This window comes from Nelumbo lutea, chromosome 3 (genome assembly GCF_056320005.1).
Source record: "Nelumbo lutea isolate HS-2025 chromosome 3, American lotus-T2T, whole genome shotgun sequence".
In the NCBI taxonomy this organism is placed as follows: Eukaryota; Viridiplantae; Streptophyta; class Magnoliopsida; order Proteales; family Nelumbonaceae; genus Nelumbo; species Nelumbo lutea.
In genome coordinates, this window is record NC_142686.1 from 27,093,393 (window position 1) to 27,107,318 (window position 13,926).

A 13,926-nucleotide genomic window follows, 5' to 3' on the forward strand; every position below is an offset into this window, starting at 1 on the left:
ATCTTTGTGGGCTATGGCTCCGGTGTAAAGGATTACAAGTTGTATTGCCCTTTGAGCAAGAAAATTATTATTAACCGTGATGTTATATTTGATGAATCACACATGTTATCTCAAAGGAAGGAGGATTCTATTGCTGGTGATTCAGGTACATCACAGGATGCCCATAAATGTATCTTTGTGGGCTATGGCTCCGGTGTAAAGGGTTACAAGTTGTATTGCCCTTCGAGCAAGAAAATTATTATTAACCGTGATGTTATATTTGATGAATCACACATGTTATCTCCAAGGAAGGAGGATTCTATTGCTGGTGATTCAGGTACATCACAGGATGCCCAGATGCAGGTGGAGGTGGAGCTCAGTCCATTTTCACAGCCTATTTCAGATGAGCCAATCACATCGGATGATGTTCAGCCCAGTCAGGAGTCGCACACTATTGCCAAAGATAGACTGAGGTGACAGATAAGACCACTAAGGAGATTTGATGATTGCATGTCTTATGCATTGGTCATTACTTGTGAGGTTGCCGATCCAACCACTTACGATAAAGCCATATCCAGTCCGAACAGTGGTAAGTGGTTAGTTGCCATGGAAGAGGAGATTGCATCTCTCGAAAATAATGGCACATGGGAACTTGTATCGCCACCACCAAAGAAGAAAATTGTTGGGTGCAAGTGGGTATACAAGACTAAGGAGGGTATTCCTGGTGTTGAAGATGCTCGACAAAAGCAAGGTTAGTGGCACAGGATTTCAGTCAAGTTGTAGGTATTGACTATGTCGAAGTCTTCTCCCCTATTGTTAAACATTCTTCTATTCGTGCCTTACTTGCTTTGGTAGCTATGCATGACATGGAATTAGAGCATTTAGATGTTAAAACCGCATTCTTGCATGGTGATTTGAAACAAATAGATGGTTTTGTTGTGGAAGGAAAGGAAGACCACGTTTGCTTGTTGAAGAAGTCTCTGCATTGCCTTAAGCAGTCTTGAAGGCAGTGGTATAAGCGCTTTGACACTTTTATGACTTCTAATGGTTATTCCAAGAGTGCCTTTGATAGTTGTGTCTATTTTAGGAAGCTCTCTAATGATTCCTTCGTTTATCTGTTATTATATGTTGATGACATGCTCATTGCTTCTAAGAATAAGTCTAAAATTATGAAGTTGAAGTCTCTCTTGAATAGTGAGATCGAGATGAAGAATCTGGGTCCAGCGAAGAAAATTTTGGGTATGGAGATTATTCGTGATTGTGAGAACAGGAAACTGTTTCTCAATCAGCAAAACTATATTGAGAAAGTTATTGATCGTTTTGGCATGTCAGATGCCAAACTTGTCTCCACTCCTCTAGCAGCTCACTTCAAATTGTCGACAAAACAGTCACCGAAGTCTAATGAGGAGAAGGTATATATGGCTCGTGTGCCTTACTCTAGTGCTATTGGTAGCATCATGTATGCTATGGTATGCTCGCGTCCAGATATTGCTCAAGCAGTTAGTGTTGTGAGTCGTTATATGTCCTGTCCAGGGAAGGCTCATTGGGAAGCAGTGAAGTGGATACTTAGGCATTTAAGAGGTACATCTGGTTTCTGCCTTAAGTTTGGAAGATCCATAGAGAAGCCTGTCGGTTATTGTGATTCTAATTATGTTGGAGATCTTGATCGGAGGAGATCTCTCACTGGCTATTGTTTCACTTTGCGTAGTACCTCTATTAGTTGGAAAGCTTCACTTTAGTTAACTGTTGCATTGTCTATGACTAAAGCTAAGTATATGGTGGTGGCTGATGCTGCTAAGTAAGCTTTATGGTTGCGAAATCTAGTTGGTAAACTCACAGGTAGTCAGGAGGCTATAGTGATCTATTGTGACAGTCAGAGTGTCATACATCTGACTCATGACCAGATGTTTCATGAGAGGACCAAGCACATTGATGTGCGTTATCACTTTGTTCGAGATATTGTTGAGGATGGTCGTATTTTGGTCAACAAAATAGCTTCCGCTAAGAATCTTGTAGATATGTTGACAAAGCCATTACCATCATCCAAGTTTGATGCTTGCATCAACTTGGTGGGTCTTGTCTCATTTGATGCTTGATGCCCTTAGGGTATTTGGAGAGGAATATTTGCTGTTTGAATTCTTGCCAAGGTGGAGATTGTTGACGTTTGGTGTGGCTAAGGAATTCAACAGCCACAATAACTATTGCCTTCTGATATGACTATTGTGACTCAACAGTCACAATAACTCCACCAAAACTGTTGCATTTATTTTTGCCTCCTCCACTTCTGCCCCTCCATTTCTTTCGCCAGAATTTTAGGGACCATGTTCCCTATTTTCTTCTATAAAAAGGGTGCCTCCTGGGGGTAGTAGGTACATGGAGAGAGAGCATTAGAAAGCTGAAGAGATTGGGAGAACTCCATCACCATCTTCGAAAAAGATCTGTAGTCATCTATGCTATGAAGTGCATCAAGGCTTTGTTATAGGCATTTCGGCACTTGTAAAGTGGTCAGTTTGTAATACTCTTATCAAGGATATGAATAAACAAGTTTTCTTTCCTCTCCCGTGGATGTAGGTCCCTTTGACCAAACCACATAAATCTAGTGCCATCTTTACCTTTCCTTTTTGCTCTTATTATTTGCTTTATAATTCACATATTTCTCAATTATTTTTCTTGTTTGCCATACTACTTAATCGGTAATTCAGAATTCAATCCTAACAGATGCTTGGGTGGTTTTTGGTGTTGGGACACAAAATCAGGAAAGGAATTGAAAGCAATTTCGAGCTCTCCATCTTGCATGAGAAAGTGGAGGAGAAGGCAGGTGGCAGTTCCTTCAATCGCCGCTGCAAGCTCTCTCTTCTCCCCGTTCTTCCCCTCCATTCACCAACAGCTGTGGTTTCGACAATATACCCAAACTGGCAGTTTTGGCAACATGCTCAATAGATACATTGGCAACAGCGACAACCACCGACGGATCTCCCCTTTTCCTTTTTTTTTCCTGTGTGTTTTCGTCGGACCAAGCGGCAAATCGAGTGGTGGCGGATCTCCCCTTCTCATTTTTATTACCTGCGTGTTTTTGCTAGACCAAGTGACAGAGAGCAACGGCGGATCTCCCCTATTCGCCTTGCTGAATCTCTCCAAAAGCCGGCCAACCCGTAGCTACTCTCTATAGCTTGGTCTAGCCAAAACACACAACAAAGTAGCAGCAGATTTCCTATGTATTCTATTAATTACTCTATCCGTGAACCCAACAACGATGGGAAAAATGAGAGAGAAAGAGGGAGAGACTGGTGGGGAAAAAGAGAGAAACAGATCTAAAGGGCAAAATAGTTCTTTTATCTTTTTGTTAATGGGAAATTAAGGGGTCTTAATGGTAAGGGAAGTATTAGTCAATTGTTAGTTAATTTTCAAATAGTAGCGGTAGCATTAGTTAATTTTCAAACAGTAAGGGTAGACTTAGTCAATTCGCTAAACCATAAGGTAGTTTAAAAAATTTACCCTTTAATCAATTCATTTCAATCTCAAACAATATATATTTTCTCAAAATAGATAATCCCAAGGCAAAGTTGGTAAATAGATTGAAAATTTTGAAGACAATGGAGTAAAGGGGAGATAGAAAAATACTATGTTGCTTCAAGAGGAGACGATGACATTGTTGGATGTTGGTCGAACTAAGAACTTCACTGTGCAGTTAATTTCACTGAGAAGAAACTTGTTTGATATTTTTCCAAAAAAAGCTATCCCGACTTGATTATTATATGAAAATATTATTTTTTATTGATATTAAAGGCAAAAAATTGGCCTTATCCGATAAAAACCCTATTTAAAGAATACCCATTACCTACCAAGCATAAAAGAAGATTGAATTATGAACACATATTTAAATGCAAGAGTTCCTTATTGGCCCTATAGTGGCAGTGGTTACAGAGTGAATAGATTGTCAATAGCAAGAGAGAGAGAGAGAATCACATCAGTCCCATTGATTTGAGAAACCACGGGCATTTCCAGGCTCCAGCTAGTAATATCTGTACGTATAGTTAAGCTGGGACCGGGCCTAACCTCAGTTTTTTTGAATTACCTGAGCTTTACTTGAAATTGGGTTCCGAAAAGTGATTATGGATTGAAAAGGGTGGACAGAGACGAAAGGAAAAAAAAAAAAGTAAAGCTATCTTTTCAAGTTGGACCCGTTCTTCTCTGATGTTGTTTTTGGTGTGGTAACAAGCCATTACATACATGCAAAGTGAGCGCCACCCAAATTTGAGTCGGGAATAAAAGAAAGCAAGCGCCAATTAATTTAGGTTGAGTTAATCCAAATGGCCTACATGCTTCGTCTACCCAGTTGAAAAAGAAGCGCTTTAACAGGTTAAATCAATCGTCTCCCACAATTTACAATTTACAAGATCATTACTTCGTCACTGTGGATGAAGACTCTTTAAGTCAAGTTGATTTAGTATCCATTTGGGTAGTGATGAAGTCATTAAGACCTCTTCCCTCATAGATCATCATTTTACTGGTCAATAATTACGAGGTTGAACAGAGGATTATATTAGAGGTTCTGCGATCTCCCAGTCAAGGGGATTATGGTCTCTTGCTCCCTTGGTTTTATTGATAAATGATGTGTTAATCAGCGCAGTTCCTACTTGATGTGCGGGATATCAAAGTAGACCCAGTCTTTCATTTAAAAAACCGAAAATCATTCACACACAAGCACGAGCTGAGGCCCACCCCCGTCAGGCTTTGTTTCCAGTCAAATAAAGAAAACACTATGGCTCCAACCTCCTTCCAATAAGAAATTTAAAAGATAAGTAGTTTGGTGTAACAAAAACCTATTTCCTCTAAAAAAAACAACTCCTTGATAAAATTTGAATACCCATCTCAGACCACGACTAGCACCTAGCATGATAGATGGAATCTCTGAAAAATTTCTTGATTCCACACCTTCAATTACGGCTGAGCAATTCCGTAAATTAAGAAGAAATCGTATATCATTTTTTAATCATCTACTTCTAACCCCTTAATAGTTAGCCCACATCGCAGGACCGAAACAAAGAAAGAGAAGAGGGTTGTAACGGAGATGTTTAATTAAACCGGCCAGTCTTAGATTGAAGAGGTTAAAGAGACCAACATGGTCAGTTATAGCTGGAAAGGAGGCTTCACGTGCTTTTCCTTTTGTCAAATTTATTCATCGAGATTCAAATTTTTGCCTTCTTTTTTTATTGTATTTTTCCTCGAGACCCTTTTAAGGCAACACTTCAACCAGCCAAACTCTCATATTTATCCTCTATATATACACACCAGCCCAACGTCTCAAGAGAAGAGCAGCTAGAGCCTATAAATAGACCCAAGGTAGAGTATCAACCAGAAATAGCTGATTAATTAGCGCTCGTACGTTTATCAATCAAAACAACAAGCTGAAATTGAATTGAGATAACTGCAACCAAATGGGTAATAGTTTTGTTGGAGGAAGAAAGACAGCCAAGGTGATGAAGGTAGATGGCGAAACATTCAAGTTGAAGACTCCGGTGCGAGTCGGGCAGGTAGTTAAGGACTACCCGGGTTTCGTTTTAATGGAGTCTGAGGCAGTTAAACATTTTGGCGTCAGGGCCAAGCCATTAGAACCGCAAATGGAGCTGAAGCCCAAGAAGCTCTATTTCTTAATAGAACTGCCAAAGCTTCCCGACCAAAAGTTGCCCAGGAGGGTGCGCTCCGGCATACAGATGAGCGCAAAGGACAGGCTGGAGAGTCTAATGTTGGCTCGAAGGTCTGTGTCGGACCTTTCCATCCTGAAGTCGTCTAGCGCCGTCTACGACGAACCCGGGCTCGAATCGACGGCCGGGGCCGTGCGGATAAAGCTGAGGCTACCCAAGTCACAGGTGGCCAAGTTGGTTCAAGACAGCAACGATGTTAGCGATGCAGCAGCAAAGATCGTGGATCTCTGTATATCGAAGAACAACGGCAACGCCGATGGGTTTGGACCAAACAGCAATGAGGTTTCGTTGTTGAACCAAGAAACACATTGGAAGCCTGGTCTCGGTAGCATCACCGAGACTTGCAAGCCGCGTGTGGTACGTATCTTGATCTTAGCACACTGAGTCACTGACCGAGTTTCCATGACCTGGTCTCAGTTGGTGAAATTTTTCATTTTTTATTAGATTTAGATGGAATGGGTGTGAACAGTGAACTGCCGCGACGTTTGAACGGAAAGTGAGAATTTTTCCTAGCAAAAACGAAAGATAAGAATTATTAAAGTATTAAACAACAAAGTTGGTGGATGATTAGTCTGTTGGCGTTTACTCATTTTCCCAACTAAAGTAATAGAGGAACCAGATTGACGTTTTCATGGTCTATATTCTTAATTTTCTGAAGTTTTTCAGTGGCATTATGCTTACGCAGGGGTGGGCTTAATATTCCAACTATTTGGTTGTGGTTACCTGGTTGGTTAGCTTCTAAAAACCTGTTCTGTTGAATTATTTTCCATTTCTAATCGTCTTTAATTTTTTGGTGGAGGAATCTGAAATCTGGGCTGGGTCTCTGTGGGTTGTCGGGTACTAGTACCACATAGGACAGTCATCGTCCTTAATTGGCAGTTGGGCTTCACAATGTGGACCCAACACGCAGATGGCCGGGAGTGGAACCCCAAAAGTCCACCAACCTGGCTAGATAAAGCTATATAACCAATAGAGCAGAGAACTTGAACTCATATCCTTAGCCCAAAGAGTGATGAAAACCCTAATTCATTGTCCATTGGCTGAAACTGAAAGAGAGAAGAAAAGGAATTAAGGGTTACAAATTTCTTCAATTTTGAAGTCAAAATAACTGATAGATCATGTTAGATAGATTTTCAGGAGGTCAATCAATGAGAGTGTCTGTCAATAAGTTCATCATCAACTCGGATGAGATTGAGATGAATTTGAGTCAGCAGCAGGCAGACATGGCCATTTCTACACGAACCACATACATGATGGATGACATGTGGCATACCTGGCAATAGGTCGTTAGTGACGTCAATCCAACGCAGGTAGGTAGATCACCTGCATAGTACATATAAAGCTGAATCGGAAAGTCAAATTCGTGAATGCTCGATCACAGCACCTACTACTACTTTTGTTTTCTGACTTTGGATTACTTACAAGTTACCATGCATGTGATGTGATGTGCCTTAGCCTTCTAACAAGTATAAACTGCATGTGGAATAATGATTCAACACATACATAGTCGTGGTGCACTCAAATTCATCGATCGATTTTGAGTTATTTTTGACTTTTCAGTTCCAGGCTTCCACCCCAACCATGTGAAAGTTTTAATTAGCAATTGTCAATTTGTCATTCCAATCTGGGCAGGGCCCTCTGCTGCATGTGACAATGTCTGTGGAATCACAAATTCAAATTACTTTGCCTTATTTTGTCAACCTTTTTGACATGACTGACTGGAAATATGGAGAAGATGAGAAGGGAAGGCGCTAATTGTTCTAGATCCGACCCCAAACCTTGTGACTTTTGGGGGGTTATGGAATAGATGCTTCTTCTATATATGGTCAATATCTAGTACGGGTTTGGGTTTTTGACCCGACCATTTATAAGATAATTAACCCATAAAAAGATATTCAAACTGTAGTCTCACTTTTTGTGGTATGATAATTATTTGATGCGTTTCTTAATGTGGTTTTTTTTTTTTTTCTTGTAATATTTCCACTTTTTTATGGATACCTCTCCTAATTCTCTTGTTTGGAATGATTTAACTGCAGAAACGAGTGGGTTTCCGACCAATTATAGAAGGAGAGTATATTTAGCTTGGAAACTTTGAAGAACAATACTAATGAACCTGCAATTGCAATCTTCTCTCTCTATATCTGCCTCTGTGGCGGTTTATGTGTAAAGTTGACTGTAATAGCGTGAAGAGCTTTTGGTTTCTTTTGCAAGAAAGCTCAAAGAATTGAAGAGCAGAATCTCAAATCTTATATTTGAAATTTATTAAATGTTTCCATGGATACAGAAAGGAAATGCTTCAAGGACTTCGAGTTCAAAACCACAAAAAAAAAAAAAAAAAGTCTTGTGTTTTCCATGATCGAAGTCAAAATTCCCTCAGTTCACGGAAATATGAGTAATAAACAAAATTCTCAGAAATTCAATGTCACTGAATAAATAGTAAGGCAACTTCCCTTAAGAAAGGAAAATAAATGATTTAATGAGATCAACATGTCTGAAAAAAAAAAGTTAGCAAATTCTTTGGGCATACATCAAACAAATGAACCGGAAATCTTGCATTTAAATATTCATTCTGGAAATTTAAATCAAGCAAGCAAGCAAAACAAAGCACAAGATCATTTACAAATATATTCATGTTTCATTGGCTTACAAAAAAAAAAAAAAGCGATTACAGAAATATGTTTTAATGTCAATTTATGTTTAATATATCAAATATGTGCATATATAATCACAAATGCGTAAGTTTAATATATTTTGTTTTATTAAAAAGAAAACAATTCCGAATTTTTGCCACTATCTTTTTAAAAAACAAGTATTATTAACGAATCCTCATCATTTTTTTTGTATGTACAGTTTTTATTAATTTCAAAATATGCTCAAGGTAATTTGGAGTTCATCTAAAAAAATATATTAAAGGTGAGTATGATACGAGTTGCTTGGAAGCGCTGCAAAGAATGAGAATGAGTTCATTTTAGCATTTCTTGGACTTTGAGGCCATGTGTCCAATTATCTATTTAATACATAAAATGGGCGATTCTGATGGGGAATCTTTACGAAAAATGAAATGAGTTAATTTAGTGGTTCAAGAAACGAAGTCAATTCCATTTTTCAATTAACATATGGACGAGGGAATGTTTTAATTGACAACAAAATGATCTCAAATCCATTTTTCAATCGCATTGTTATAAAAAGCGCTTTTGTGATGCACAAAGCACACTCCGTAAAAAGCAAAATCTATTTCACAAGCCTTTTTCTTGGCCAAACCACTTTTGCTACCACTGTCATGATACCATGCTAAAACAATTAAATCAAAGTCTTTGATGTAATGGTATGGACGCCCCACCTTGAATTAGATGAATGATGTCTTGGTGGAACCACATTAATCCATCTAAAGCCATGATTCTTGGTCTACCAAAAGTGAGAGCATATATTTTGCTCATTCCTTTGGTATTTTTATTTTCTTTTCCCAACAATTCTTCAAATTTTCAAATTCTCCTGGGCTACGGAATTAGATCAATTTAATAGAACAAAAACTTTTGAAAAGAATTAATTGCAAACCCCCGAGGGACAATCCCTGAATTAATCCTTGTTTTCTGTTATTGAAGCACATCCCTAATTAAGGGTCAATTTGACTTGGAATTGGGATAAAAAAGGAAATCCCCCACTATTATTGCAAACGAAACAGGGCCTAAGTAGTTTTTTTTTTTTTCAAAAATTAGAGGCTAGGTCTAGGGGTGTCAACGGTTTTAGTTTGCCTCAACCCTAACCTGACCCTACACTGTTTCAACTCGAACCTGACCCAACCCTATAGGGTCTAATCTGATACCGACCTGACCTGACCCATAGCATTTCAATTGTATTTTTTAACACGTTAAAGACCTAAAATCCATTAAAAAAAATCAAAATCAACATATGAATAAATCTTAAACTTTAAAGCTATAGAATTAAAAGTCAAAAAGTTATAAGAATAATTTGTATATATGCATGGTATCATGACCCCATGGGGCGTGTTAGCCAAAACCCGAACCCCACTTAGGTTGAATAATCAAAATCCTAATCCGACCCTAAAGCCAAATATATTAATTCTAACCCAACCCTATAGGGTCAGGTCAAGCAAGATTTACCATTTAACCCGACCCATTGGCATCCCTCATCCCATCAACATGATCCTAAATTTTGAGGTAAGATGTCAACATTCATGAATGCCCATTATTTTTTGACTTGTAGAGTTGTTGGCGAGAATATATTCCTATCTATATCTAAACTACCATTAAAAATACTAATTAGCTATCAAGGGTTTGGACTTCTTGACAGAATTTGCCCATATTTCTTCAGTTTTCTCCATTTCTAGAGGTGATGAATTCCTCATTTTGGATCTCATTTTGAGTATGATCCATTTATTGATAGAAATAAGTCAACACTGAATGCATGAAAGTAAAGATGTGGAAAAAGTTTAAGCTCATAAGCGTTGTATATATTCCACGATAAATCCATAGAGGTGTAAAGTGGGTTTTGCTGGGTTGGCATGGCACGGGCTGCCTATGGGTCATGCCATATGGGCCGTGTTGTCCTCCCCATTGAAAATTTTGGGGGTTGGCCAAGCACAGTCCACGACCTAAGCCCATACAGGCCCGTGCCGTGTTGTGTTGTGCCACGGTCCAGGCTGGCCCGTGGAATGAACCTTGGGCTAAGTTGGACCATGCATCAGGTCAAAGCTATTTATTTAAAAAAATTACAAAAAAACTTAAAATTTTAATTTTATATGGATTTTGTATATACAATTGCTTATATATATAATAATTAAATAAATTAGTATAATAAAATTAAAAATATATATTTATTTTATTAATATAATATATACTATATATTATTTTATAATTATAATTTATATAAAGTTATATAAATATAGAATGCTGGCCCGTGGACCTAAAACCTCATGCCCAGCACAGCCCACATGATCGTGCTGGACCTGGCATGGCCTGTGGACCGTCATACCGGGCCAATCCAAGTTCGTGCTAGGCCGTGGGCAGTATGATCCGATTTACACCTCTATAATCCATATAAATGACAAAAACAATAAAAGAACATAAAAAAATCTTTTATAGCAAATTTATGGTAACACCTAAAATGGAAATAGTATAAATCTCTTACCCTTAGCAGAAAGTTCTACACAAGTTATTCAACCACACTGATCATACAAGATTAATTAAAGCTTAATTAGCAGCTTAAATTTTTTATCAAAAAAACCACAAAATGAAACCTCCAATCGCCCATACAAAGAAACTTGAGTTCTTTGGATAAAGCAAAGTTCTTTCACACAAAACGCCTTCAAGTGTATTAATAATTAAAGAATCAAACTACAAAGAATTAACGGAAAAAAAAAATGGAATCAATCTGTATATGTATGGCATCTCTCACAATCAGATGGGCTCATACATTCTCTTTTGTTTTGGCCATGCATATGACATATGCATATGCAAGGATTCAAATGGTTCTTCCATAGCCTTGCATCTCTAAGGTTTCAAACTGTATGATTTTATTTTTTCAAACCAAAAACATCTAAAACTACCTCGAGGACATAATGAGTCATGATTCTTGCTTTCTTTGACTGCTAAATTATGGATAAAAGACTACCTCCCTCCAGGAAAAAATTGGACACCAAAAAAGAATCATAAAGAGGTAATTGGTAAATAGACACATCATTCTCTTTTGAAAATTGAAACAGTATGTATGCAAGGTAATAGATGATATGAAAAAGTTAAAACTAATAGCAGTTTTTTTTTTCCTAGGCAAAAGTATAATTAACTTCATGTGAGCCTTGCATTAAAAGCCAAGGCGTGAGCTAAAGCATTACAACCTCTACTTATGAATCGAAACTTTACAAGATCAAAGAAATGTTCGCGTTAATTTGATCTATCTATGAGTAATCCTTGCTGGAGTCATTAAGCTTATTTATAAGCTCTTTGGCATTAGAAAAAACTGATATTTGCTTAAACTGTAGATTGCTGGCTTGTTGCAGTCCTCAAATTACAGCTTGAACTTCTGCATCATAACTGTTTATTGCTTTAATTCGATAGCCTCCTGAAGCATTATAAACATTTGTTGAAGCATGCGGGAGAACATACACAATTCCGGCTGTACCTGTGTTAGGTTATATGACCCATCTGTAAATAAATAAAAGTAAGCATTTTTGCTTTTACGAGGAAGATTAGATGTTGTTGATGGACCATTGAGATGCAAAGTGTTCTTCTCATAAGCTCCCATAACCCTCTTGATGCAAATTAACGGAAGAATCAAACTACAAAAGCACAGAAACAAAATAAATGTCGTCTAATAGACCATTAAAAGCCTACAAAAGTAAGCATTTTCCAGCCTGCTGTTTATGATCCAAACTTTTATCTTACCCTACACAACCAACCAACTGATCTGATTATCGGTTCTGATTATATGATTTTGTCCCAATTAGTAATTAGGGGTGATCATGATCCAGACTGGCCCCGGACTAGGTTGGGCCTGATTCCGGGCTTATAACTTTTATGTATAAAATGTCAAATATAAATATAATATTTCATATTATATGTCTATAAAACATGTTTTATACATTAATAACTGTGTCGGGACTGGTTCTTACTGTTTTCAAATCGATTATATAATTAATAATATATAAAGGTCTCTTGGTTTTCATGTGATTTTTGTTGTATTTATGTTTAAAGGGATAAATTTCATAAACAGTATACAAAATAATTAATTTTGGTTAAAACTTAAAAGCATTTATTTTTTCATTATATAAAAAGTTCACTATTTTATATGAGGTTATATTATCAAAAAGTAAGGTTTTAAGTTGTTTTTAGCGTAGGTAATTATAGATGTTAAAAGTATAATTAATCAGGTCTAATTGGGCGAGACCCACTTATCCCGATTAATAATTGGTTCTAGTCCTGGATTTATCTTATCAAACGGATTAATAATCAATTCGGGTGATTATTCCCGAATCAGACTCGGTCCATAACGACAGCTCTAATATATCTGGATTCAAGGGTGATGTTCAGAAGAACTTGGACCAAAATAGCAGTGGAAAACGTTTTTCATGTTTCGGCCCACTTATTCCCAAGTGTAACCCTTGAAGATAAACAAGCATTTGACTGCTAATTCTGTCTCAACTAAAGAAATTGAATTGGCCATAGGGAAATCATGCATGTTGATTTCTAATGAAAATAAAAGAAAAAAAAAAGAAAAGAAATTGAATTGGTCTAAGTAATGAGTCTTCAACTACGTACTATTTTCTCTATATGTAGAAGAAATTGCATGTATGTACTGGTTTTTTTTGTGTCAACTTCTAAATATTGAACCTCTTTTTATTTGGGTAAAGAAATGTAGAACCCTTAATTTGGAGTACTACTACTCGTCTCTGTGGAAGGAATTGAAAATTCCACTGTTTTCAAAATCAGACAGGACCGGAAAAACCGGGAATCGGACACCTGATCGATTCTGTTTTTCTTCAAATTCGTTTTTTCCTCCAAAACTGTTGATTTTGGTCAACAAATCATTGAACCGGTTGATTAATAGTTCGAACGGTTTTGACCATTTTTCAAATTTTTAACTTTTTTTTATTTTTTTCATCAGAACGGAACGGCCATTCAGGTTAAATGATCAGACGTTCGAACCTATAACCGGACCCTGACCGATTCCATCACCGATTCGTTTTTAAAAACCATGAAAAACTCGCTAAGAGCTGTGGAAATTAAACTATTATGTAATGGAGGTCCTATCATCACCTACCTGTAATATGTAATGGATAATAGATAAATTCATCTTCTCGTGGTTTTTGATATTGCTGAAAAAGCACCTGCTGGTAGGTGTTTGATGTGGATACGACCAGGACCAGATATTGACGCAAGAGGAGGAGCCCTGTGGTGACTAAAAAACGCGTATATGAAGTACTAGATGCAAGTCATGATCTATTACTGAACGCCTGAACGGGACGCTTTGTTTCTGGATCATCAACTGCCACCTATTTTTGTGGTTCTGATTCAGAACATCAATTTAGAGGTTTTTATAAAATGATATAATGGGCGGGCGCAAAAGAAAATTATTGGGAGAAGTTAGGTAATAATCTGTCATATATCTTTTGCTTCATAATTGGATTATGTATATATAGAACAGACTTTGTGCCAAATCCTTCGAATTATGGCCTAAAGATGGAACTTTGAAACAATGTTGGAACTTGGAAGATCAGTCGTGTTCG

General features: G+C 37.3%; 1 protein-coding gene across 1 annotated transcript; it reads left to right on the top strand.

Moving 5' to 3' along the window:
• The first annotated feature begins 5,246 nt into the window (after positions 1-5,246).
• LOC148863814 (uncharacterized protein At1g66480-like) lies at positions 5,247-7,984 on the top strand. Its single transcript, XM_088979527.1, has 2 exons — positions 5,247-6,041; positions 7,721-7,984. Exons 1-2 carry the CDS (start codon positions 5,418-5,420, stop codon positions 7,763-7,765), a joined length of 669 nt encoding a protein of 222 aa, XP_088835653.1. The 5' UTR covers positions 5,247-5,417; the 3' UTR covers positions 7,766-7,984.
• Positions 7,985-13,926: the final 5,942 nt, after the last annotated feature.

Coding starts and splice junctions, on each gene's coding strand:
- LOC148863814 (XM_088979527.1), top strand. CDS start 5,418: ATGGGTAATAGTTTTGTTGGAGGAAGAAAGACAGCCAAGGTGATGAAG. Junction 6,042..7,720: donor AGACTTGCAAGCCGCGTGTG/GTACGTATCTTG, acceptor ATTTAACTGCAG/AAACGAGTGGGTTTCCGACC.